At 41.7% G+C, this 27188-nt stretch overlaps 2 protein-coding genes and 1 long non-coding RNA gene across 6 annotated transcripts in view; 2 read left to right on the top strand and 1 right to left on the bottom strand.

Annotated features, from left to right (window-relative positions):
• Window positions 1-8888, top strand: part of iqsec3a (IQ motif and Sec7 domain ArfGEF 3a) — a 99495-nt gene extending 90607 nt beyond the window's left edge. Inside the window, exons 13-15 of one of the 3 annotated variants that reach the window (XM_086202041.1) lie at window positions 112-155; window positions 4270-4837; window positions 5858-8888. In XM_086202041.1, the coding sequence (XP_086058167.1) occupies window positions 112-155; window positions 4270-4830 (605 nt within the window). In that variant the 3' untranslated portion in view covers window positions 4831-4837; window positions 5858-8888. Of the gene's footprint in view, window positions 1-111; window positions 156-4269 lie in introns of all 3 variants that reach the window. The other 2 variants (XM_086202040.1, XM_086202042.1) reach the window with 2 other exon arrangements.
• LOC147262828 (sodium- and chloride-dependent GABA transporter 1-like) lies at window positions 8456-25013 on the bottom strand. Of its 2 annotated transcripts, XM_086202047.1 has the most exons (15): window positions 24402-25010; window positions 21191-21557; window positions 20264-20395; window positions 19152-19252; window positions 17718-17827; window positions 17500-17632; window positions 15613-15747; window positions 15141-15244; window positions 14938-15062; window positions 14159-14271; window positions 13950-14081; window positions 13540-13642; window positions 13251-13351; window positions 11155-11322; window positions 8461-10355 (listed from the first exon to the last, which is right to left on the bottom strand). In XM_086202047.1, the coding sequence occupies exons 2-15, from the start codon at window positions 21429-21431 to the stop codon at window positions 10260-10262; spliced, it is 1794 nt and encodes a 597-aa protein (XP_086058173.1). In that variant the 5' UTR covers window positions 21432-21557; window positions 24402-25010; the 3' UTR covers window positions 8461-10259. The 2 variants fall into 2 exon arrangements, with proteins under 2 accessions (XP_086058172.1, XP_086058173.1); XM_086202046.1 differs by having other exon boundaries at window positions 8456-10355; window positions 14938-15244; window positions 24402-25013.
• Window positions 19067-20712, top strand: LOC147262829 (uncharacterized). Its single transcript, XR_015112490.1, has 3 exons — window positions 19067-19328; window positions 19599-19727; window positions 20276-20712. It is a non-coding gene; the product is annotated as an uncharacterized LOC147262829 (long non-coding RNA).
• Window positions 25014-27188: the final 2175 nt, after the last annotated feature.

Genomic DNA, 27188 nt, shown 5'->3' with positions numbered 1-27188 from the left:
TCCTTGAGAAAAGTAGAGTCGCATACTTGTTTAGATTTGTTTCTTTTCCTTTAATAGATAATTTTATTTTGTCACTTGTTTTTCCTCATTTTTTTTTTAAACTCCATGCAGGAAACCAGGCAATAGATGATAGAAGTGGACACAATGCAGTGGAGGTAAGTGCTCACTGATAGGGCCGTGTCCCAAATAACAGGTAAGTCTGCAAGCTAGTGTGCAGTGAGTCATTATCAAGCTAGGATGAGGCAGGATGAAACCCCAGAACAGGTCACATCTATAGGGCCAGAGGCGTCAAGCAAGAGTGGGTGAGAGAGCGCGCATGAGAGAACGAGTGCTGCTGGGGAGAGCGCTGCGGGCATGTAAGGAAACCCAAACCAAAAGGGTTCCTTTGCCTCACAAACATAAAAGACGGTGGTTTGGGGAAATTAAAATCAAAGGGGTTAGAACAAGTTCACTGAAAATACACGAAGCTTGACTATTATCTTTAAGCCTTGAAAAGTATAGGTTGTGACTCCTTTCAAGAAGAAAATAGCAAAGCAGCCTTTGCTCAAAGTAGCTTGGATCTGAGGACATGAGCATGTGTGGGTGTGTGGATGTGGGTGCGTGCATGCGCGTGCATCAAAATTCAAACACCGAGACCTTAATTAACACTGTAACATGCAGGAGGATAAATTTAACGCTCATTTGACCCGCAGTCATCACCTCCCCACCTCTTGTCAGACCTTCTGGGGGAGCGAGGGCTTCTCATGCGAACATTTCGTGCAAGCAAGAGAGCAAGCTGAACTACAGTACCCAGGGGGCTTTGCAAATTACCATCCTATATGCATCAGCTGACCTTTACTGGTCCTTTGTGTGGCATCGTGCCCCCAGAGTTGGAAGGTTGGAGTGAAAAACCAAACACACAGGGCCAGTTTGGCGTTCATTGGCTGATTAATTCCACACAGATCTCAGCTGAGATGTAAAGCTCAGCTCAGCGCAGCTTCACGCAGGTGCCGTCAGGACTCAGCTAATAAGATATACTGGACAATAAAAGGCTTCACTGCCCCTACAATTACAAGAGGGGAATTCATTGTTGTACAAGAGACATTTAAATACATAGAAAATAAAATTGCCACGATTTTGCAATGGGGACTTTTTCTCATTTCACAGGTGCACTCACGAGGTAGTGGGAATGAAAATTGATCCTCTTTATTTTGAAAGAGCCCGATTGCATCATACAATCATAGATTTTATGGATCTCATGGCGAACTACTGAATGGACTCCCACACCAGAAAGGTGAAAAATGTTAAAAATAAGAATAGATTTTCACCTGCAGCTCAATTTCTGTTGGAAAGCAGAATTTCTATGTATGTATTGCTAATGTAGAGCGTGACTTGAGGGTTATTCTTTCCCCCTCCTTGTTTTTTAACACTCGTGCTTGCACCTCAGGGCAAGTCTTCATGGTTGTCTGAGCTACCTTCACCAGCCAGTTCTGCCTCTGCCATGCAGCTAAAGTAAATGTCAGTGGCTGGTGGGGAGCTGTTAGCTGTCAAAACACATTTGTGTTAGAAACCAGGAGGGTCACTCCTGTAGTTGTGCCAAGACCCGAGGCAGGAATATGAGGATGTATGAATCCAGCCGTAATCTGTTGATCAAAGGATTAGCAAATTTGTCGTGGTTCAGAGTCTAGTTGTAAAAATCTGATGAGGAAATTAAGGTAATGACTATGATTGATCGTGAGACGACAAAGCCAAACCCTAAAAGCCAAAAATTTAACTAACCATGATAAAGCATGTAAGGGCAGTTTGACGTTCTCGGCTTCTTCAAGCTGTTTTAAAAGGCAGCCCTGGTAATCTCAGCGTAGTCGGTAACACGAGTCCTCATGTGGGCACAGATTTGCCTTTTTCTGTGGCTTCCACTAGAAAACTACATTTCAGATCAATGCGAATTGACATTTCAGGAGAGCTCCTTCCAGAGACATTCTGGATGTGCTGACCTAGCTTAGCAGTAGCAAGATGGCAGCCAAACGCTCAGCCACTCCGGTGCAGGGTTTTCCTCAGTGCTCCTCGTGTATTAACATAAGCTGCTCAACATCAGCGTCATCAAGCTTGGTTTTACCGATGTCAGGAGCTCAGCCGCGTGCGTGAGCTTCGGGTCGTTCTGCTCTCAGCTCCCCAGAACGTGATGTGGATCCCACTGGAGGACATTTACTGTTAAAGTAATAACAGCTGGCCATGGAATCAAATGACAATACCCGAGTACGTCATACTTAATTGCATCAGTAGTTGAGAGTGAAGTTGAATTTTTGCTATCATTTTGAATGAATTGGCTGATTACCTGAAAGATTGGTTCTTTTAAAAATAAGACACAGTAACACCCATACTTGCGTGAGTTGAGAGCACGGTGTACGCACCACTCCTCAGGGTCTACGCGTGTCGATATCACACTCCGAGGGTGTCTGACTGAGTGTGATGACCTGGCATGAGCTCAGGCTGGCTGGAAACACTGATATTTGACTTCTTTTTTTTTTTGAGGGCTACATTGAAAAGACGTGCTGTGAAAGTCATCTAAAAAAAAAGTCACACAAAACAAAATCAAACTTTTTAAAGGTTCTAAAAAAAGTCGAATGAACCCCTTCCTTCTTCAACGGCGATTGCTTCAGAGCTCGGCGACACTACAGACCGTCCAGGAGAAACGGCGCATGGCCGATTGAACGACAGCGAAAATTAAATGTCTTTATAACATTTGTTACATCGGCGTACGTCTCCTGTAAGTGGATGTGTGAAAGCCAATGCTCTCCCTCCTCTAACCTCACACGCTTCACATCAGACGTCTGTTATATTCTGGATGAGCTGAGCAGATGAACTACATGTGTGACCGGCATATTTGACGAAAAGCTTCTTTAAAACTGAGCTCATTAACTGTGTAAATCTATGGCGAAACTAAAGATTAGCAAGTAGTTTGATGGCTGTTGGCTAACAGGTTTGGCAGCTAGAACTGATGAGTAGAAAGTGATATTCAGCCGCTTTTGAACTTTTTTTTTTTACCAAAATGATTAACAAGAGTATTTCATTGTAAGTGACTCATACAGAAAATGACCAAAAAAAAACAAACAAACAACAACAATGAAAATATGTGCAAATATGCAAAAGCTTTATTTAAATCTTTTTCCTTGACAGTGCCTTCTTGAAATTAAACCAAAAAAGAAATGTTATTTGGAAATATTAGTTACTGATGTGTCAATAAAGTTAACATCTGGCCTGGGTATAGGCACGCGCACACACACACACACACACACACACACTCCGGCACTTTTTTTCTGTATGTCAACCATCTGAAGTTTTAACAACAGTCATTGTTGTCGACGTCTCACCGCCATGCAATGTAGCATTCAAGCAACACCACACCTGAAAAGGGTTTTTTTACGCACACTTTCTACACTTAATGGCTGACATATTGCTGTGAGACGTCCTTTCACGTATCTTCTCTGACATTCCTCCAAAAAACTTTTTTTTTTTTGTCGTGTTTTTAGCAGTCAGGAGTGTCGGCACGTTGAAAAGTTGGAATATTTCCTTGAGTATGCTTTAGAAAAAGGGAAAGTTAAGGAGAGATACAATAAAAGAACACAGCTAATAGATAAAGAGGAAGAAACTTGTCACCATAGCAACAGAAAGTCTAACTAAATGTGACATAATGATGGAGGTTTGCATTCTGATGAGTGTTGCCTGTGGACGTCTGTGGTTGTCAGTCTGCTCACCTCCTCTCCTCCTCTTCTTCCACTTCTCCCTCTTCTTCGTCGTATGACCTCCATATTTGTTCTGGTTATCCCCCCCCCCCCTACACAAACACACACCCCCACCCCCTCAAGTATCCTCGTGTTCGCTGTCACCATAGTGCCACACAGTGGTTTGGAAGGGAGACACAGGGGCCCTCAGTGTCCCCTTTGGAACCACCGGGCCCCTTTTGTAGCATTGCACCAAGAGTCGTATCCCCCATTCCCCGCCACTGTTCTCCTCCTGATCCCAGTCACACACACTGGTGTTCCCAGCATCCAGTCAACACTGTTCCCACTATCTGTGGGGGTGGAGGGAGGGGGGGTGTATAGCAGTCACAATGATTTTACACCTCCACCGACCCCAAACACCTAAGCCCCCACGCATGCCCTGTGTGTGTGTGTGCTGTGCATTCACCACCCCCCCCCAAAAAAAAGAAAAAGAGGGCTTGACGGATTGTAGAGGAGGAACCAGTTTTATAACATTTGATGCTGTTCTCTTGGCTGTTTTCTAAACTAGGTGTCAATTCACAACAGGCTTCAGACGTACCAGCTCAGCAGCAGCACGGCTCGGAGTCCCGAGAGCGTGGCCCTTCTTAACCACCGGGGGGAGCTGCTTTTCCAGCAGGGGCCCCAGGGGCTAACCCATGGGCCGGCACCTCCACCTCAACACCCACAGCTGCAGTCAGCGGCAAGCACCCCCGCCCACCTCCCCTACCTCCAGCAGCACCACCAGCCCGCTGTCAGCATGGCTGACCTGCGGCCGGAGACTCTCATCCAATGTCAGCAGATCGTCAAGGTCATCATGCTGGACAACAGCGGCCAGGGACGCATGGAAGCCTTCCTCAGCCAAACCCCCACACACCACCACTACCAGCATCACTACCATAGCCACCACCAGCTCAGCCAGTCGGCCATGTCCACCCCGGTCCGCTCGCCGGATGGCTCCCAAGGCAATGACGGCCACCAGCCGCCGCTGCCGCCCCCGCCTCCGCCTTACAACCACCCTCACCAGTACATCCCCCCTGACCCCCGGCTCAGTCTACATCGGACCCCAAGTGGCTCTCGGAGCATGGTGTAAATAAAATGTAACTATGATGCTTTCCCTCAAACACACACGAGCACCCGCAAACACACACACACACACACACACACAGGCACAGAACCCCCACCCTTCTATCTATTTAAAAGTACATAATGTACATATATACATACAGATGAAAGAGTTATAATGAAGAAAAAAAACACACTTATATGCATATATTTAGGGAAAAAAATCAACGTTTTAAAAGAGAAACGGAGAAATAAAATGCATATATAAAATTTTACTTGACTCCATATGTATTTTGAAATATTACGTAGTTTCAACAAATTTCTATGATTTTTTTTCGGGTCAGTTTTAACTCCTGCAGTTTCTGGATGGATTCCTTGTAGCTTCCCCATTCAAAACAGAAATATCCCTGGAACTTTTTTTGTTTTTTGTTTTGGATTTGTGTCTGTGATTGACGGAGACACTCCAAGGACAACTTCCGATCGCTTTTCATCGTCCCCAAACCTCATGCCTACTTCACTGTACGTGCGAGCATAGTTACTTAAAAAAAACGTGCCAAAATACACAAGCCTCCACTATGGACTTTGCACTTGACTAAACGCTAGGGCTAGAAAAAAAGAATTTAAAAAAACAAAACAAAAAAAACTTCCTTTTGCTTTGACAAAATACTCCTTCCACGCTTTTCCCCTCGTGGAGCGCAAAAATGAATAAAAAAAAAAAAATCAGATATTTCGTATAAAACTGTCTCCCTCTTTGTGCTGTTGCTGATTTATTTATGTGACGGAGAGCCTTCTCTCTTCTTCTCTGCTCCCGTGGATAAACAACATCCTCCAATAAACTCCTCCTTTGTGTTGTGGCTCTCTGTCATCAAAAGACACTCAATAGTCACTTACCATACATCGTTCTACAGAGAAGGATGACAGGAAACAAAGGCAACCAATCATACAGCGTGCTGCCAAACCCCCCCACCCCCCAAAAAAAGTCAACGCCAGCCCTGGATGGATGTGCTGATTGTCGTCTGTCTTTGTCGCTCATTGTATTTAATATCATTTGCCAGAAACTCTTGCCACAGTTACCTGAAATCTATTGAAGTCTTCGTCACGTCACGGAGGAGCTGCTGAAACTGGACGACGCACCTCGCCGTCATGTGTGTATGAAATGCTTTTTTTCATTTTCCTTTTTTTTTTTTTCTTTTTTTAGGGAATCGTGAAATTTCCATGGCAACAAAAATCACAAGCCTTTGTGGACAAACACAGGACTGATAAAACATCCAGACAGCGTGTCTCTCTTTACGTCCTAGATTTTGTTTCAGCCTCCTGGTGACAGTTTTCTCCTCCCTTCTCACCTTTTGGTCTAACATTTTCAACACACACACACACACACACACAGATTGTGTTGGAAATGCCAACATTTTTCTGCTGTTGGCTAGCCTGCTTTAAATAAGAATGGGACAAAAGAATGCGTTATCTGATCTATTTCTCTTTCACCCGAGCATAGATTGTAAATACTACATCCTGGCAGTGTGGGAAAGGACAAGCAAGCTCCCTTTAGCCTCTTCAAAATGCTACTGACCTGTCACACATCCTTCATTTTGAATAGGTCACCGACTGCTCCTCAAAGTGTCCATCTTTTATACATAAGGCCACCAGGTGGACAAGCAGTTAACTCTGCTCTGATGATATCTGACACCTACCTGTCTCGTATGTTGATATCTAATCAAGGCCGCCACGGTGAGGTCGCCATGTTAGCGTGCTGTCCTTTTCCTTCCGCTGACAACTTCATCTTGTGGGTGGGTTAGATGGTCGAGAAATAAAATGTGTTTTATTGGCTGTCTATGGCGGATAAAAAGTATTCTTTAGCCAGTTGTTCCCATGCTTTGAAAACTCAGTGGCCACAAGGTGTAACTTGTTCCCTCTGTTTCAGAAATGAGATGTCACAACTTGTTCCCGTTCATGGATTAATTATTGGCCACAATGTGTAACTTGTTCCCACACTGATTAATTAGTATCCACCAGGTGTAACGAGTTCCCACTCTGATTAATCAGTATCCACCAGGTGTAACGAGTTCCCACTCTGATTAATTAGTATCCACAAGGTGTAACGTATTCCCACACTGATTAATTAGTGGCCACAGACTTGACTAGTTCCGACTCATGTATTAATTAGTGTCCACAAGATGTAACTTGTTCCCACACTGATTAATCAGTGGCCACATGATGTTACTTGTTCCTACTCTTTGATGGATTAGATATGCAACTTGTTCCCACTGTTTCAGTAATCAGTTCCCTCACTGTTTAATTTGTGGCTACAAGATGTGACTTGTTCCCACTCTTTGATTGGAGATATGAAACTTGTTCCCACTTTTTCAGTCATTACAGATCACAATTTGTTCCCACTCTTTGATTGGAGATTATGAAACTTGTTCCCACTTTTTCAGTAATTACAGGTCACAATTTGTTCTCACTCTTAATTTGTTGCAAAAAGATGTAACTTGTTCCCACTCTTTGATTAATTAGATATGTAACTTGTTCCCACTGTTTCAGTAATCAGTTCCCATGCCGATTAATTTGAGGCAACAAGAAGAACTTGTTCCCACTCTTTGATTGGAGATATGAAACTTGTTCCCACTTTTTCTGTAATTAAGTTTCACAGCTTGTTCCCACTCTGATTAATTAGTGAATGTAACTTGTTTCCACTCTTTTGATTAGACATTTATCTTGTTCCCACTGTTTCAGTTATTAGATGTCACAATTTGTCCCCACTGATTAATTTGATGCCATTAGACTTTATCTTTTTTTGCATTATTTGTTTAATAAGAGATGTCACGTTGCTTCAAAATGAGCTTTTCTCTCTGTGGCCAACCTGTAGCTGGCAGAGATGATTTGTGTGTGAATGTATTTGTGTGTGAGTGTATTTGTGTGTGTGTATTTGTGTGTGAGTGTATACATGTGTGAGTGTACACATGTGAGTGTAATTGCAGGTCTGTGTGCATCACCTGGTCACAGTAGCATCTCAAACTTTCTCTAAACAGACCCTTCCTCTACTATATGGAAGACAATTAGGGCCATGTGAAAAATTTTATGTGGAAAAATAAAATTCAAATACGTATACCTTATTTTTATTTTTCTAATCAAATTTACCCAAGACTCTAATTGTCTTCAGCACTGTTGTGTTACTCCTGATTATTACTTTTCCTCCATCACGCATTTAGAAGATTTTCTCTGTGAATGACGAGCCGCGAGGATTACTCTAATGTTTTTGGCCTTAAATAAAAATTTGGAGGCTCTAAAATAAATTCTAGCATTTAGCTTCTATTTTCTATATCACATTGACGGGTGATGATGATGATGATGATGATGGTATGATTGCTAAAGCTGGTTTTTGCCTATCTGTTTGTTAAAATCAGCATTGAGACATCAGGGGGCTTTTATTTCTCATGCATGACTTGAGTTTGTATATTGGAGGCGAATTCTTATTCCCTAAAGTATCTTTTGTGCATGATTGAAATTTGCTATGAGCACATGAATGGAAGATCAAAAATTTAGTTTAAGCCTGTGGAGGAACAACAACAACAACAAAAACTTCCATCTTTTCAAACAGTGGTTGATTTTTATTTATTTTTTGGACAAATACAATGTGTTTTGGTGCCTCTCCAAAAAAGATGCAAAGTGGCAAATTCCAGGCCTCCAGAGTTTCACCACCTTTTGTTCATGATTGCACAGTTTAATTGAAAGTATGTAGGACAGTCTGTGTGTGCAATAAACCCGACTACGAGACGAGGCGTACTGGAAATCATGGTTTTATGTTTGACAGGAAAACCAATGTAGCATTTTGGGAGTTCAGCTTATGATATATAGAAGTCCAGCTAACTTTCACGAAGATTCTGAAAAAAAAAGGGCTCTCCCATACAAGTGCACTGCTTCATGAATGACATGTTGACTTTTGTCTTGGTCTTCAACACTGTTTTGTTCAACAGTAGAGACATGAAGAGGAGTTTAACAGATATTAACCATCACTTCCCTCAGTTGGCTTTGAATTCCTCTCTACCTGTCTTTGCAGTGTATCAACATGCTATTAAAGATGATTCAACTCTATTGCGCGCAATGGTTTGATTTATTAGCTTGATTATTGCAGGATTTTAAACCTGCCACCAGTCAGTCAAATGGTCGGTTTAAAATCTGTTTGCAAATGTCATGTTAAGTAGTGGATTTGAAGTGATAGTTCGACCAAAAAGGTCATACAGATGCTTTTTTCCTTCCAGGGTCTTAGTGACTGTATAGCTAGAAGCTAATGGCTAACAACCGCCAGAGCAACGCAACAGCTTGTTCATGGTGGCACCAAATTGGAGGGGTTGCTCTTTGTTTTTAGCCAAAATTAAAGTGTTTTTGGATAACTGAAGAAACAGTGGGAGAAAGAAAATGGGGATCACACCAGACGACGCCTTTGAGAGATAGATGAACATACGGTATTTGGATAGATTTGTTGTAGTTAGCCATCGCTAGCCAGCCGTCGCTATTAGCGTAAAGCTAAATATAGCTGTCTTACTTTTCTGCATTTTGAAAGCACAAAGAAAATGGCACTGTTAGTGGGATTTTTTGAAGGGTTTTTGGTCATATTTCTGAAATTATGTTGTTTTGATTTACTTAATTCTGCATTAAAGTTCCAAAAAATGCCATAATTATGTATTTCAAAGCTTTTATGAGTCTAATAAGCCATAGTTACTAACAAGTGGGTAAGAAGTATTGGTGACAGTTTATTTACAGTAATACTTTATTATTTTCTAATATTTTAATCAAAACTGTTGACATTAAAAACATTTCTGATTGTACAACACGACTTAAACCTTAAACATTTCATGGTAAATGTACTGTACAGCTTCATTACATTCATATTATAGTAAATGACTTTCTATACATTTATCGAAATCAAGAACAACATGTAACAAGTATGGCTCACTTTTTTTTTATATACACTCAGAGATGCAGCAAAAGATTATGGACCCCTTCAAAGATTTATTATTATTATATTCTAATATGTTTGAGGTGCCCCCAAAACCCTTTCCCCTTGAGGGCACCCCTGTACCCCAGACAGTCTTCATGGTAAATCTGCATAAAAATATCAGTTCTATCTTCAAATCAAGTTTCATCTGAGTATTTTAACAACTCCATACAACAACATTAACAGAGAGAATGTGTAAAATTCAAAGTCAAACTTTAAGGAGTGAAACATCAAAGTCATTCTTTGTGTGACAGGAAATATTCTGTTTCATTACAAAAAATTTTTTTTTAAAAATGTCCATCTTTTTTCCTCCGTGCCCCTGAATTCTCTGCACAGTGTGGAATCAATGAGAAAATCGTAGTACATTAATGTACAGAATTCAATTTCAAGCATCAAATTTCAGCGTGGACTAAATGCTGGGTGAAATTACGGTCAGATTATTTCAGTCTGACTCATCCAGACTAGACGGGAGCTTCACCCACACCCAGTGTGCTTGTGAACTCTTCATGCCCCGATGGCTTCACATCCTCCTGGGAAGTCGTCATCCTTCGCCATCGCTAGTCAGGTAAAAGAACAATGTCAGAATTATGTTCCTCTGAGTTATTTCTGAAGGTGAGTCGAGACAGACGAACCACAAAGTCCAAATAAATAGTGAACAAATGATTCTTGCATAGTGACTGAGACTTGGAATCGAGTCACTGTCTTGAAGACTTGTGACTTGATTTGATTCAAAATAAGACTTGAGACTCAATATGCCATGAGACATTTTTGTGTTTAAGGTTTAAAAAAACATAGTTTTAAAATGCAGTCGATACGTTTGAGAGATAAATTACAACTCAGGAATTAAAGTTGAGTAAATACACGTTTAAAAGAGTAAATACAGTATTAAAGGTAAACAACTGAGTACATGAAGTAAATATCTTTTAAAAAATGAGGAAATTACATATGTATGATCTTAAAATTCAACAAATACATTTTGAAAAAAGTCAATATTAAAAATGGGTTAAACATGCTTTAAAATTAAGTAAATTTTGATCTGAAACATAAATATAGGTTAACAGCTATGTAAATTAAGTAGATATCTTAAAATTGGAGTAAAAAGAAGCCAGTATGGCCTTTAAAAATGTAGGAATCATAGGTTAATAATTGAGTGAATTAAGTGACGACTTCGGGTTTTAATAGAAATTAATAACCTGTGACTTCACATAACCAAGAAAAAAAAAATGACCTTGAGATTTGAAAGTCAAGATGTACCTGATCTCATATTTTACATGTCTTTAGTTCATGGAATAATGAGCACTGTTCGTGCTTTTCATATCTCAAGAAAGCCACTGAAATGAGTCCCAACATGTCTACCTGTTTGATGCCTCCCTTCGAGGTACAGAACATGTAGATGACGTAGCCCGGGATCAGTACCATGGAAGACATGGCCATGAACCAACCGATCGTTTGACCCCACAGTGGATAAACGTACTTGCCCAAAGTCAGAGGGGTCATCTCAATGGCGCTGAAGGTAAACACCCCCTGTGATGGAAAAGGCCGTACTGAAGTCAGTTCGATTAAGCCGTTAAGAGACTTGAGGCAAAGTGGTCCAAATGTTGACATGGAGACTGAAACTAGACTAAAGTCTATTTATGCCTCTGTTTTTGGATTGCCATCCCATCCCCATTAACGCCATAATCCCAGGAACACTAATCCGGAATTTCTTCAGTTTAAGCACAAACATCCAAGAACGACCTAAACAGATTAAGGGACAAAAGTCTACCATTTCTTTTATGACAAGCACAGATTGACATGTAAGAGAGACGAGTATTCTTCAACAGAAAAGATGGAGGCTCAGACGAATGGGAAACACTATCAACTAACCTGTCGAGTAAACACATTTTGTACATTTAATTCAAATGAAGGCACATATTGCATGAGGTTACAACTATGACGCAGCATTTCTGGTTTCGAGGAAAAATGATCTTTATGAAGAGTGCCATCTTTAAATGATATTTATCTCATTGAAATGTTTTCCAAGTAAGAATTATATGTAAATGGCGCTATGCGGTACTATGTAGTTAGTTTAGTGAATTTTTCCGATCATTTACCAAATAATTGTACAATCACTTTTGTTCCATTTCCTTTGACCAAAAAAATGGTTTAGAAATGCATCCAATGGAAGCATATGAGGTTCTATTTCATCCAGCTGAACTGGGAACTAAAACTAGTGGGTGATTAGAACATGACCTTGTTCTATACAGCTAACAGTGTTTAGCTTGTGCTAGCCAGCTTTTAGCTTGTTTCTAGTCTGTGTGTAGTTTGTCTTAGACAGCAATTTGCTTGTCCTAGCTAGTGCTGAACTTGTCCTAGCCAGCGTTTAGCATCCCCCAGCAAGCATTTAGTTTGTCCTAGCTAGTGCTGAACTTGTCCTAGCCAGCGTTTAGCATCCCCCAGCAAGCATTTAGTTTGTCCTAGCTGGTGTTTAGTTATTGCTAATTGGCATTTATCTTATGTCTAATCTGCTATTAGCTTGTCATTGACAACGTTGAGCTTATTCTAGCTGGTGTTTGGTTTGTTCTAGCCAGTGGTTAGCTTACAGGTGACTGCAGTGCTGGGAGGGTGGGTGTCTTACGCAGGCGCTGATGTGTGTAGGACGAGGGTCCCACTTTTAGGGAATGTTGATTTTACAAGTTGCACCAAACCATGCTATGGACTCTGCCTTTAACAAACTGTAGTTTCAGTTTTAAAATCAATTGACAGACCTCTCAGAGGTCAAATCATGCAGCCTCTTGACCTACAATTCAACAAGGCCATGCTTGTTTGGAGTGAGCAGTAATTTAAGCAGAATATTCTTAATTTGTCAACTGCATAGCTGCACACTCCTATTATCAGTACAGTGCTGCAGAAAGAGACATTGCCATGATTTCCCTAAGGGCCTGACTCTCTGCAGGATGAAATCACCACATAGAGGAGGGTGGGGCTGGGAGCCACTTCAACTACGACATCAATCTTTTACCTATTGAGGGTGGGGCTGGGAGCCACTTCAACTACGACATCAATCTTTTACCTATTGGCACCTGCTGTAGCCTGATGAGTTCATAGATCACGGTGATGGAACTAGAAGTTTCCTGACAATATCCTTCGGTAGGTGAGGCATCGATTGCATGAAGGTACATTTCTATACCGCTTCTCTGTTAAGGGTCACGGGGGGCTGGAGCCTATCCCAGCTGACACTGGGCGAGAGGCGGGGTTCACCCTCGACGGGTCGCCAGTCAGTCGCAGGGCCATCAGGAGCAATTAGAGGTTCATTATCTTGCTCAAGGATACTTGGACATGGTCACCGGGGGAAGTGAGGATCAAACCAGCGAGCCTTCGGTTGCTAGACGGCGGCTCTACCTCCGAGCTGTGCTGGCCCTTCATAAAGGTTTAAAAAAAAAAAAAACAATGATAATCACTCTCTGACTTACCAGACAGATCGTTGGCGTGAAAAACATCCAGCAAAGCTTCCACCAGACGCACGGACGATAGCCAATCATGTCCTCGATGTTCTTGTAAAACCTTTCAGCTCCTACGAAGACGTCAAGAGAGTGTCAGGGGCAATAATAGCTGTAAGAACAAAATCTTATAGGGAAGATAAGATGATCGGGTTTATCACAGAAAGTGGAGTCACATAATTTCAAATCTAACAGCTAGAAATGCTTGCTTATGCTTATTTCTACAGTCTATATAGACAAATTTAAAAAAAGCATTTCCTACCATAAAACCAGGATATGGAAACCGTTTCGAAGAAGACGAGGTAGAGGAGACACATCCCACTGGCAGAGTAGTAATCAAACAGCTTGAACACGTACAGACCGCCCTGGGAGGTTTCAACACATATCTGCTTTTAGAGGCTGATTATTAACGTCCCAGCCTGCACTGAATTAAATATGCATGATGAATGTACACCGCTTGTTATGAGATCATTTTGTCATTATGTGTGATGCAGCGGGGAGTTCTTTCTCCTCTGTTGGACTCGCAAGTGTTTGCGTGTGTGTTCTTGTTGAATACTCAGTCACGATGCAGAGTTATTTCCTGCAACGTTAGTTGTTTTAAAACCGCTCAAATATCGGACGAATCACATGATCTTCTCAACGCGTCTTAGGGATCAAGGGCGGGAACGACACCTGCGTGATGTTGGAGAAGCCGATGATGAAGGAGATGAAGCAGACGATGAGGATGAAGAGCTTCTTCCTCTTCCTCAGCAGTAGGGGGTACTCATCCATCAGAGCTGTGATGAAACCCTCCACAGTGCAGAACTGAGTGGACACATAGAAGGTTGGTTATATGTTGAATGAATCAAGAATACTGGATGAGAGCATGGCGTTGTAGGTACCTGACTGTCCAGGCCCAACATCATGAGCATGGAGAAGAAGAGGATGGCCCAAAGGGAGGACATTGGCAGCTGGGTGACGGCCTGAGGGTACGCTAAGAACGCCAGACCTGGACCTACACGGAACACACACATGTAACTGCTCTAGTGTGAACGTGTAATCACAGAACACACGAGCAGAAACGAAACCATCCCTCATTGCTTTACAGTGAGTCCAGCATCCAAAAATAGGGATGAAAGTATCTCTAAGACCTTCCGAATACGAGTAGTTTTTCAAATCAAACTCAGGAATATTTGTATCTTTTCCTATTTGAAATGGACGGGAAAATACTGCAGAAAACAGGAGTACCTCAACAGGCAGAATAAATGTGACGCGTCTGTTAGCATCTCGGAGCAATGATTAGCTATACTGCATGAACCAAACCATAAACCGACTGGAACTTCATGAAGGTGTTTTGGCACATCAATGTTTTCTTCTTGCCAGTCATTCATTCCCTGAAGGATTTTTTGTGAGTGTTGCTGTCAAAATGCTTGATTTTGCAGCATCTTAAAAACTGCAACTACAATTGAAGAATTTTGGGGATTTCATTTTTTGCTGTGAAATTGTAGGAAGTCGCTAAATTAGCGATGCGGCGCTTAAAAAAAGCAAAGACAAAATCACAAGCATTGTTTTCACGCGGATGCGAACACGAGGTGATGACGTGCCACGTGATGTTACTCTGTTGATGTCACCTCTGGAAAATGGCAGCTACCCTAAACCGTTTGTGTCCTTGCTTCAGTACCTGATGCTGCTAATTCCTGAACCGGTTTCTTAGTGATGTAGGACATGAATCCCACGATGGAGAAGATAACGAATCCGGCAAACATGCTGGTGCAGGAGTTGATGCAGCACACGATGATGGAGTCCCTGATGGGTAAAAGTGAACCGTCAGAGAGAAACAACCACCGCAGAAGAAGCGCACAGCCTGTGACTGCATGTCCATACTTGTACACATCGTTGTGGTAGGTGTTGTAGCTTCCCAGGGCGATGAGCGAGCCCAGGCCCAGTCCGTAGGAGAAGAAGATCTGAGTCGCCGCGTCCAGCCACACCTATGAGACCACAGCAACATGTATGTGCGTGGGTCTTTGATCATGTTTGTGCAGTTTTGCGTGCGTGTGTGTTCTTGTACTTGCTACAAATTGAGGACTAGACTACGCATTTAACCAACAGAGTGAGGACATTTTCGGAAAGTCAGGACTTTTCAGCCGGTCCTCACATCTTCAAAGGGCCGTTTGAGGGTCAAGACCTGGTTTGAGGGTTGAGGTCAGAATGAGGTTCTGGTTAGGTTAGGGTCAGTCAGTTGAGATGGTTAGGTTTAGGGTGAGGGGCTAAGGAAGTCCTCGTGTGTGTGTGTGTGTGTGTGTGTGTGTGTGTGTGTGTGTGTGTGTGTGTGTGTGTGTGTGTGTGAACACTCTACCTCAGATCGCATGAGCTTATTGAAATCTGGAGTGATGTAGAAGAGGATTCCGTCAATGGCGCCGGGAAGAGTGACGCCTCGAAAGAAGAGGATGAACAGCATGAAGTAGGGGTAGGTGGCGGAGAAATACACCACCTAGACAAGCAGACAGAGAAGCGCCTCATTTAATAAAGCGAGCACGTGTGTGTGTTTGTGTGCGCGTGCAAAATCGGATTGCAATTTTGTTTTCAAGCTGATCCCGCTTGCAAACAACTCGCAGCCCTTAGCTTTTGAGAATTAAAAATCAAAAAAAGGAAAGCAAAACTCCGGTTGCCACAAAAACAAAGAGAAATTCTTCAAACTTGGAGGAGACTTTGAGATGTGACGCACGTCTGTAACATAACGACTTCACTTGATTGGTGATGTCCATCAAGGCCTCAGTCTTGAAGATGGTGGAGGGTTTTTTTTTTTTTTTCCCCTCCCATCTTTCAAATGCCAAACATTAAAGTCCCATTATCCTCAGCAGGGAATGTGTCTGTGCTTACGTGAATCGCTTCAACTTTTACTGCAATTTCCAAAACCCAGCAAGAGAAAAATGCCTCTCCACATCATCTCTGAATCATCTGGCAGTTTAAATAAGAATCTCTGTATTACTACCTCACTGAAATGCTACGAAATGACAGCAGAGTCAACACCGGGGGCAATAAATAAACAAAATAACGTGTCTCTATTAAATAATAAACTTATTTCAGATTTAGTTTAGGCTATAGTCTAAATCCACCAATGGAAATCAGCTCAGCCAGAACAAAAAACTGAGTTTAAATAAAATTAGAAAACTTGCTGGTGCCACAAACTCAGTGAGTTGGATTTTTCAGTGTTTTTCTTCATTTCCTGTTCTATTTTGAAATCCACTTCCCTCTTGACCAGGTGCATCCTATCGTTTTCCCGCCTTGTATTTTTTTCTCTTTTAAAGCGCCTCACCTGTGTCTCGTCTGCTAATCAGCCCTCGTCATCCGCAGCCTCCTTCCCGCTGTTCCTCATCCAATCAGCTCCTTCGCTGCCCGCCCGTTCTCGCCCCTGTGTCTGGTTGTGCGATTGGTTCAGTTTGTATTTTAGTTCCGCTTCTCCGCTCGGTTTCTGTTTGAGCGCTCAGAGTTATTTTTGAGTTTAGCTCCTGTGTTTTTACTTGATAAATTTAATGGTCTTTTCTTTGTTGGAAAGCACTTTCAGTTATGATCTTTGTATGAAATTGAGCGCAACTAAGAATTATTATTATCCTGTTCCTGTCTCCTCCCTTCTGCATTTGACTCCTGCCCCCCCGTTTGCGTCTTCTTACAAGTTCGCCCGGTCAATGCACTGCACGTAATTAAGCAGAAGCTCTTTTTAAAAAAGTATGCCAATATAACAGTGGGATCAGTGGACGAAGTCTTCAAAAAAAATTCCAGGACAGAATGATATTAGAAAATATCTGCACTGTGTGTTTGATAAATATATGGAGGTTCTAAAAAACTAAATAGGGAAGAAGTGAGTTCTCCTGACCCGGTTATCACCGTTTTTGGAGATCATATGTATCACCAAGTTGATATGACATCATCAGATCTGGGTCGAGCTCTAGATCACCTCTAAAATCCAGCTACCAGATTTCATCTCAGTCAAACTTTTAGTTATGCTGGCGATCACATGACCTCCTTGGCAGTTCTCCCTTCCTGCATCGTGCCAATTTGCATGTTCCTGGTTTGCCTGAGTCTCAGCTGCTGCCCCCTAAGCTGTGGTGTCTGCTTCATGTTTGCATGATTAAAACCAGAGAGAGACAGAGACTCGGATAAAGGAGACTGTGTCATGCTGCGAGACATTCCGAGGCCTCCGAGAGTTTAAAGAACAAAGACAAACTTGAGTGGAGAGTCTTACCTTCCCTGTCCACTCCACTCCTTTCCAGATGGAGAAGTAGACAAGGACCCAGGCCAGCGCTAGAGTGCCCACTAAGGGCCAGCGTAGCTCTCCTGGCTCCTCCAGACCACTGGACAGCTGGTGCATATTACGCCTACAGGAACACACACACACACGTTCCATTCAGACAAACTAGCTAGACACACAGAACATGACAGGAACAAGTGCGACTGACGTACTCCCAGAACTCAGTGACAGCACTGGTCAGGTTGGTGGTGTCTGTCAGGCTGTAGTTGGAGAAGCATTTCTCAGTGTTCCAGGGGTTATCACAGCTTTGCCATGGCAGCTCCTACACACACACACACACACACACACACACATAGAAGCAGGAAAATCAGATGAAACACTTCTCATTTTTGCTGTCTACATAAGCGATCGAACCAAGCTTGAATCTGGAAAAAAGGACCCACTTAAGAATAGCGTATCCCTCCGCCAAGAACTGAAGACCGCACCCTTGCTCTGTAGAAGAGGAGGGGGGTGAAACCTGGTAATATTTTGCTTATACAGGAAGGAAATTTGGACTGTGGTGTAAATGTAACTTCCTTAGCCCACCAGGTGGTGCAAGAGAGCCCACACTTACTGTATATCACGTGAATAAGTCCAATTAGTTCAATGTTCTTTATCAAAATAGTCTGCCTCACCACAGTGAAACCTTTTAAACGTGAAATTTCTCCGTAATGCAACACCGTGTTCTTAAAATGTTTCTCGCCAAATTTTGAGGCGGATTTGGTCGACCCACTAGGAGGAGTACATGAGAGTAGCAAACTCTGAGTTCGTCCTTGGCCAGAATTGCACTCCTCCACCAAGTCTGCTGAGAATAGACCTCACAGTCGTTGTTGTTTTTGTTTTTTTGCATAATTCATAGGGTAAAAGTTTGTCTCCTTGACATTATCGGCCTACAACCTTTTACACCACAATGACTCGTCGGAAAAAAGACGTCTGGGACGGAGGAACAAACCATCCAACAGTGAAGATGACATTTGATCAACACAACCATGGTTTGGCCTTTAGCTGAATGCACTAAACATCAGCAAACACCCCCCCCCCCCCACCCAGCACCCGAATCCACCCTCAATCGCCTCATGCAATGATGTGTGTTGAGTCTTTTCATCCTCCAAGATTCTTTTAGAAACACAGAGAGAGACAGAGAGAGAGAGAGAGAGAGAGAGAGAGGAGGTCTCGATACAACTGACATCTCACTCTACCTCCTGATTGGAGGTTTTGATTCATTTTGTGAAAAGAAAAATCTAAAATATCTCTTCCATCTGCAAAAGATGGGCAAGACAGACGAGAAGAAAAAATGAAGCGCTCAGTCTACGCTTGAGCGGTGGAGCTTTTAAAAAGACAAAAATCAAACAGGCCCAAGAAGGTTGTGTCGTAAAGACGATGCACGCTAAAACGTTAGCATCCATTTGGATGTCCGTGTCGCACCAGCTGGCAAATTTAAGGTGCGATGACGAGGTCGGTCAGAATGAGCCAAAAGAGCCGGTGAAAATGCACCGAAACGTTCTCCGGAGCTGAGGGGAACCGTCCGTTCACCCAACATGAAAAGACGGGTTTGTGAATGTTCAGTTTAACAGCCGAAAGTTTCTCTTGGAGCTCCTGCAACGTACCGATCCAAAGGAGTTGAATAAGTAGTAGAGAGCCCAGGCGATGATGATGATGTAGTAAATGTTGAGCCAGAAGGACAAGACGACTGCAGCCAGACCAACACCTGACGAAAAAAGACATTTAGTCCATAAATGTAAAGCTTAAAAACAAATAATTCCTCGATGTCATTTAGTGGAAAGGTAACGTATCTCCTGACATGGCACATTTTCTGGCCTATTCCTTTTTTAGATTAAGATTTTTTTAACATTTAGTTACCTCACCTCCATGTGTGTCTGTGTTGCCATCAACAAAAAATGAAAATACTGCTGTAAAAAGTGTCATTTATATCAAAATGAAACATAGCAATGTTTCGTACCCGAATGTACGGAAGCTAAGACTTATGACCAGTATTACTGTTATTATTATTGCGCGATCTTGAAATAATTAAGCTTGTTTTCTCGTTTTGACAGGTTCTCATCATCTCAAGAAAAGAGATAACGAGCAAACTCTTCATCACAAGGAAACGGCCTTTTGTTTCATCAGCATCATGAAATAAATGAACCTGTCACGACACGAAATTGAGATGAGATGAGCTTGAAGTAAGAACGTAAAATGTTTTTTGATGAGAGAATGTATGAGGAAGTAGAATGTTCATCGTCCTCATTGTCATTCTTTATTTTTTACGGTTTAAATTCACTTTCTTCAGTCAACAAAGCAGCAAACTCCCTGAGGTTTTCACTGCCAGGAGATAAAAACGCATTTCACCGGAGTTCTTTGAGCCGGGAGGCAGTTTGTTTGCCACCGAAAGCAGCAAAAAGATTCTTAAATGAAGAAGTTGTCCACAAGTTGTTTTTTTTTTTGTGTGTGCGCGCGCGTGAATCGTTATTTTTTTTCCTTCAGATTCCAAGAAGTTCAAAAGCGTGAAGGAAAAAGCCTGATGAGAAGTTCAAATATCGAGCGAGGCGTCAAACATTCGCCAGTCGAGCGAGAGTTTAAAGTCAGCGGAGGAAATAATCAACGTGCTTCTATTTTGGAGAAATTAAATATTTGAATGTGATGTGTGAATTTAGCTTATATAACCCCCCCCCCAAAAAAAATGGACTAATCCCTTCTTATTTGTCATGACACGTCTTACCTTTCATCATAGGGATGAGCTTCCACACTCCCAGCCCCCCCACCGACGTGAACTGCCCCAGAGACGTCTCCAAGAAGAAGAGGGGAATCCCAGCAAACACCAGGGTCATGAAGTACGGGATGAGGAAGGCCCCTGAACCATCGCCGCCAAAGACGGAGAGACGAGAACAAATTAGAGCTACAATAAGATTGAATTTAAGATTTTTTTTTTTTTTTTTTAACGTGGCTACGAATATTTTCTTCAGTTTTAAAAATATTTCTAAAAGCAAATGTGTCGCTAATCTCTCCTGCACTATTTGCTTCCCTTTTGTTAAAAGTTGTTTCATTTTAATTGGGCTTCAATAAAGTAATGAATAAATAAATACATTTTAATATTCTGGCATAGCAGTGATTCTGATGTAAATCGATAATAACACCAATTTAAAACATGCAGCAGCTTCCAAAACAAGTGTTACGACATGCTTCAGGAAGCGAAAGAGACGTGGAAAAATTAAAAAAAAATATAAACATAAACCACAAAAAGTAAGATTAAGGATTAAAAATTAAAGTAATATATAAAATCACTCAAGTCCAGCATACATATACATCAATGACCACATTACAAACCGGTCATTTTAGATTTAAAAGCTACTGAAATACTGTTGCAGTATTAAAAACAGGGATGTTTCCCTTACTTTTGTCCACTTTTTGTAATTGTTTTATTATATTTATTTGGAACAGTTGAAATAACAAAAAAAAAAAATTAAAAGGTGCAAAATACATAAGAATATACATTCTTCCTACCATACATTTTATTTAATAATTAACATTTTATGAACTGAAATGAAATTTCACTCTTTAGGAAATTAGTAAATCGTCTGCACTACACCACACTACTAATTGTATTCATTGCTAGTCTTATTATCTTATGATATTGTGACACTCTTACCTCCGCCGTTCTTCCCGCACAGATAGGGGAACCTCCAGACGTTCCCTAACCCGATGGCATATCCCACACATGAGAGCAGGAAATCAAACTTGCCCTTCCAGCTTCCTCTGTCAGGCGGCTCCTCTTCTTTCTTCTTTTGGTCTGCAGGGGGCGCCACGTGATCCTGTTCCTCAAATGGAACCGCTTGTTTGACCTCAGTTGGGGAGTTTAAATCCACTGTGCTCTGCCCAGTCTTCCCCATGGTGGGACCAGTGAGCCACTTGGTCCTGGCAGCCTCCGACAGTAACAAATTCAAGTCCCTGCTCTTGTACAGCGTCCGAGTCGCTCAGATTTTGACTTGATGGATCTGAATCGATGCGCCGAGAAGCTGCAGACAGACGGGGAATAGCAGAGGCGTTAGACTCTAAGTGTTGTTGAATTACAACTCAACTATGGACGCTGCAAGAGCACCTCTCTCCGCTCCGTTAGATCTTTCATGAACGAAGGTAATTGGCTCCCCAAACAGAAGCTAACGACTCCCACGTGAATCTGTCACAGAAAATCTAGAAATCTGTCGTGTGAATTAGAGAGATTGATGAGGGAGCAGCACAAGCACATTTTCTGGTGTTGAGGCGATAGCGTGATACTTGTGGTTCAGGCTCGCAGTGACGGGCCCCAGTGAGATCCAGTCAACACTCCTTAGTTTCATTTTAAACCAGATGGTCGTGGTGTGTTTGTGTCACTTGTTGGGGTCCGAAAACAGGAGGGAAAAAATGCCAAAATGATGGTCCTTTCAATGTGAAATGGCTATTGAGTGTCAAGACTTTGTTTTAGGGGTGAGTTTACACTTTTCGTGTGTGTGTGTGTGTGTGTGTGTGTGTGTGTAGACCTTTTCTGGAATAAACACTAACCATAGCTGGAAACCCTAGACCTGTTCTAGCATAGCAGAGTGTTATTTCTGAGTTCATAGTTATCTTTAGATTAAGACTAGGCATCATTTGGTTAGAGTTAGAATTAGGATTAGAATTAGGATTATCAATGGAAGTCTCAGACTTTGTGGGGTCTGAAAACAGAAGAAAACACATAATGTGGGGTCTGATGGGTTTTTTTTGTTGTTTTTTTTTTTTTTTTTGGTGCCAAAGTTATCGTCCTCACAAGCATTAATGTCTTTTGGGGGTCAAAACTTGGTTTTAGATTTGGGTTTAGAATTAGTCTGGGTTGTCAAGATTAGTGTCAGGATTAGATTTAGGATTACATTTAGTTGTGATGGTTAGAGTTGGAGAAAGGGGCGAGGGGGATGTTATTAATGAATGAAAGTCCATTTCGGGAGCCTGTGAGGACTGTGTGTGTGTGTGTGTGTGTGTGTGTGTGTGTGTGTGTGAAAACAGGGGCCTTTTGACCTGCAGTACTGGCTATGAAACAGTGAAAGTTTGCCAATGTAAATGATCACAGTTTTGAGTTTCCAGCTGCACAAAACTTGTCTTGGTTTGTTTGGGTGAAATTAATTTGCCATTTCCATGTTTGCCAGCGTCTCACATCTCTCACCAGGCTCGGACCGGCCATCTGGCACTTACGGTAAATGCAAGAGGGACCGGCCTGGCTAGACGGCTGCCACCACGGGAGAAACGAAAGTCAAATTCTGGTAAAAAAAAAACCAAACTGTCCATATGATGTTGCGGCAGCCCATCTGAGTGGGCGTATGGGTTTCTTTCTAAATGGTGCTGGTGGTGGTAACGACATCGTCACCTCCTCTCCAAGCAGGTCTGTCCACAAAATGTCCAGACGGTAAATGCCAGGGGGGTGGTTTTGTTTCCAGTACGTCTCTCTCTCTCTCCCTCACACACACACACACACAGAGGTTCATGCTGCTATGCTTATTAGGACACTACACCGACTTACTGACCGACCACAGAGTTTACATGTTAAAGGGTCCTGCTAAGGTTCGCGTTTACACCGGTGAAGGTCTCCAAAAGTTACAAAAACAAAGCGTGCACACACATAAGCACTCGTGGCGGTGCTTTTAATTAAGACACACTGTTTTCACACTTTAAAAATAAATTTATCAGCAGAAAAAGTTTGGGCTTTTGGACTATTTGTTGTTGTTGTTGATGACAGATGATCCAAAAACAAACTCACCATCAATCCTGGAAGCATTCATACATACACCGTGGTATTTCAACCGAATAGGACCGGGTATATTTGACATACTCGTGCCTTTTTAGATGCTCATGAAGTACAAGCTATGTTGGTTGGCACTACCTAGAAAAAGCAGTTGCAACACACCAAAGAAAAGCAATGAAAAACCCATGAAAACTGTCCATTTTGTGTTTTCTAACCATCTTCAGAGCAAGAGGACATGACATTTCGTTTCCATTTTTTCCAAATTTCCCCTGAACAATCGCATGTCCCATGTCTACGTGACATCACGTGGTCAGGAAGCACTGGGAGGAAAGTACTGTAACTATTGATTAACCTAGATATCATCCATATCACCTCCAGTCATTGGTTGATGTTAATTAATTTGATTCTTACACTTCCTGAAATGAAATAGATGTTCCATACGTTCAAGAACACCGCGTCACTCTTTTCTTCAGCATTTCAGAGATGTCACATTTATTTCAAAGGCTTCATTGTGTTTACATGGCTTCAAATGTAAAACAGTTGGTACAGATGCATTATTTATGCTTGAGGTTTTGGATGCTGTTAATTAAAACTATATGTAGGTGATCCATATTCAACATATAAAAAAAGAAAATGCAGTTTAATAGAAAAAGCGTGAGGTGGGGGGGGGGGGGAGTTCAAACAGAATGTGTTGGGTGATCAATGGTGTTCAAACAAATTCTCTCTTGATGCAAATTAGTTTTTGTTCCACTGTGTAAAAAAGCAATCAATCTCAATTGGGCATGATACCACAAAATGATCAAAAATGTACTTTTCCAATTGTTGCGGAGGTTGAGATGCGCTTCAAAAGCATAGCGACGGTACGCAAACACATCAGAGATTCCCTTTGAGAGCGAGAGATTTATATTCAGAATAAATAATGACTTTCTGAATGCCACGTTGTTGTTGTTGTTTTTGGTGGTGTTGTTACGTTTTGTTATTATGACTTCCATCAAGCTGAAAAAAACAAAGTTTTATCAAAAACAATAGAACTCATTTTAATTCATATATTCATTTTTATAGCGTGTGGCAGTTGTGTCGGTGATAATAATAAGAAGGAGTCTGGTCCTACCTGAAAGATTTCCTCGCCTTTATCAGGTCATCAGCTTCTGCAAACATCCACAAACGTGAACGTCCAAAGGAAACATGATCTTATTTTTTTTGCGGCCCAGGGGAAGCTTAACCACGTCCGCTGCCTTAAGAGAACTTTTTTGATTATGGACCCCGTTCTTTCCGGCGTACCCTACGCTAAAGGACCTGTGGCTGTTCCTGCAGCTGCTATCGAATGGGGTGCTAATAAAGATCGACCTGTGTGTCTGCTTTGATTACCGCTCAGTTCTGACTAGTGAGGAGGCCCCAAGGCCATGGGGGATATTCCAATTGCCCAGTTCTGATGGGGGAACTCAGCAAAGTGTGTCTTTGTGCATTTAGTGTATGTGTTTGTTGAGGTCAGCTCTTGCCAGGATGGTTACCATGGTTATTTGCCAACAGAGAAGACCCTCATCAGTGAAAGACCTCTTGGAGTTTTGGAAAAAATGAAATGAGCAATGACTGCTGGGAAAGACCCTGAAAATGTATGACAATGCCAATATTAGACTGAAGTGACCTCAGCATTCATCCTCTCTTCCAAACAAACTAGGGAACACATCAAAGAGACTGCAGCTAACGAAAAGTGAGGTTTTGAGTTTTGTTCATTTCTTATTCAGATGTAAAGTCAATGTTTCTGTGACAGCAAAAGGGATGTTTGTTTGTGCAACAGAAGTGTGTTTGTGTCATATGGCAGCCAGCACAGGCGATGCTCCACCATGTCCTGCATCTTTAGGCAAATAACAATGATTTCTGCTTGATTGAAACACAGCTGCACCAACACACGGACCCGGAGAGACAAGCCCAGATGTCTTTGTGCAATCAGGCGCTGCCACGGGAACATAGAACAATTTTGACAATTCATAGCATATTGAACATTCCTAAATATTGCCATAATTAGCCTGATCAGGTTAAATCGAGATGGGTAACAGGCAAGGAAAGAAGTGAAGTTTATGTTTTGTTCTGTTTTTGTGATTAAAAGAAAGAATTTAAACGGTTTTAAGCTGTTTAACAATGTGGCTGCCACAATGAAAGAAAAAAATGGAGGATAGTTCTGTACATGCTGGTACCTTTTTGAAGACTGTTCTTTAAAGGTATATTTCAAAAGTATAATATTGGTCTTCAAAAGGCCAGACATTGCAAATTTGGCTAACAGAGAGTACAAAGTGAAGTAAATGGTACACGATAGGTTTTAATAGCCCAGGTGATTGTGATGGGAAGTGTTTCCATAAATGTGTCCTCATCGTGTTGCTAGTTTGTTGTAGCTAATGTAGAATTAGCCCTCTGTTTAGCCAAATGATGCAAACTCACAGTCGACTGATGGAGGTTGTTTGCCAAAACAAGAATAGAAGACACCAAAAATAGAAGATTTTCTGGGGGCGGCCATGTTGCCTGTTTGTTGTTTTTAAGTGAATCTCTCTAAAAGGGAACTTGCGGATGTCTTCAGGCACTTTCATAGGTTGATGGTTCTGATACTATAACAGATCAAGCGAAGTTTTTGTAACAAATATTGTATTTTGATTCATACAGTTCTTGTTTGTAGCAAAGCTTATATCATTTATTATTTTTTAAATTATTTCATTTGTCTATCAGCAGCCACGCCAGACACAAAAATGCATGATGCTACATGCTAGGCTATTCTACACCCCGACATCCACTTTGCGCAAAAAAAACCAAAGAGGCGGTATTTCACCAATTTTGCGAACAAAGGCCCCAAAACTGTTACATGCCCTTGCCAGTAATGTAAAAAACAATCTGCTAGTTACAGTTAAATAATGTTTAAATTCATGTGAATTAAAGTCAGTATACCTATTCTCCAGACAGGTAACCCTCTGAATCTCATATTTGTTCCAGATATTCGATCGACTCTCAGTTTACCCTGGTTGCACTCTACAAAAAGCTCATTGGTTTGCAGGTGGGTATGAACATTTGGGAGCTGTAAGGTTCCAAAATTGAGAGATTAAATCATATTAGTGGCTTAATCACACCCAAGCGAGTGGAGAGCCGCTTCAGTGTAATCTCTAGTGAGGGTTATTCTCCATGTGGACCCAAATGATGATGGCTGGCTGGATTGGACTTGTCAAAACTGGTTTTCATCAAATTGTTTACAGAAATCCACAAATCAATGCAACTTAATTGTGATTCCAGAGCCTTCGGTGCCAAGAATAATAGGCAGGGTTTATGTTTCAGAAAGGAGCACAGTGGCCGAGAAACACTTAAGTCTCAACTTCTTGCTCCTTCTCTGGAGGACAGTGGATTTTACGTTTTGGAAGAGTACAGAGAAAAACACCAAAACTATGACACATTTGCTGCTAGCAGGAGAAATTAGCTGACTTTACTGAACTTTAATTCATAAGTTACCCTCAATAATTTAAATAAAAAAAAACCTGTATATTTTCTGGAAAATGCTACCTCCTTCTGAGCTACCAATAATTCACGGCATGATGTGAATCAATGCCTGGGTTATTATAAGGAAAAGAAGACCCTGAGGCGATTGGCATGCTGAGATAGGAAGCTAATATTACATTTTCATCCCATAATGCAGTCTAAAGATGCATGCGGCATTCATCTCTGCGGGTTCGGGACGATAGTGATGGGAGGCTGATATCAGAAAACACATGAATGTGAGAGAGGTGAAGAGATGAGAGATGACGAGGGAGGAATCGGCGCAAAAAAATGAGGACAAAAGGTATGGATTGGAATTGAAAAAAAAAGATGGTGAGATAAAAATGGGAAAAGTTGATGTGGCGCAGTTGTGCGTGGGCAGATTAGA

This window comes from Aulostomus chinensis, chromosome 4, assembly GCF_037954235.1.
Source record: "Aulostomus chinensis isolate RoL2024-O1b breed Wild chromosome 4, RoL_Achi_v1.0, whole genome shotgun sequence".
Lineage (NCBI taxonomy): Eukaryota > Metazoa > Chordata > Actinopteri > Syngnathiformes > Aulostomidae > Aulostomus > Aulostomus chinensis.
This window is presented reverse-complemented; position numbering and strand designations above follow the sequence as displayed.

Excerpts from the sequence above, each read along its gene's own strand:
- LOC147262828 (XM_086202046.1), bottom strand. The coding sequence starts at position 21,431 with ATGGGGAAGACTGGGCAGAGCACAGTGGATTTAAACTCCCCAACTGAG. Across the intron at positions 17,633-17,717 it reads GCTGTCACTGAGTTCTGGGA|GCGTAATATGCACCAGCTGT; the intron begins GTACGTCAGTCG and ends GTGTTCCTGTAG. Across the intron at positions 14,272-14,937 it reads TCAGGAATTAGCAGCATCAG|GTCCAGGTCTGGCGTTCTTA; the intron begins GTACTGAAGCAA and ends TGTTCCGTGTAG.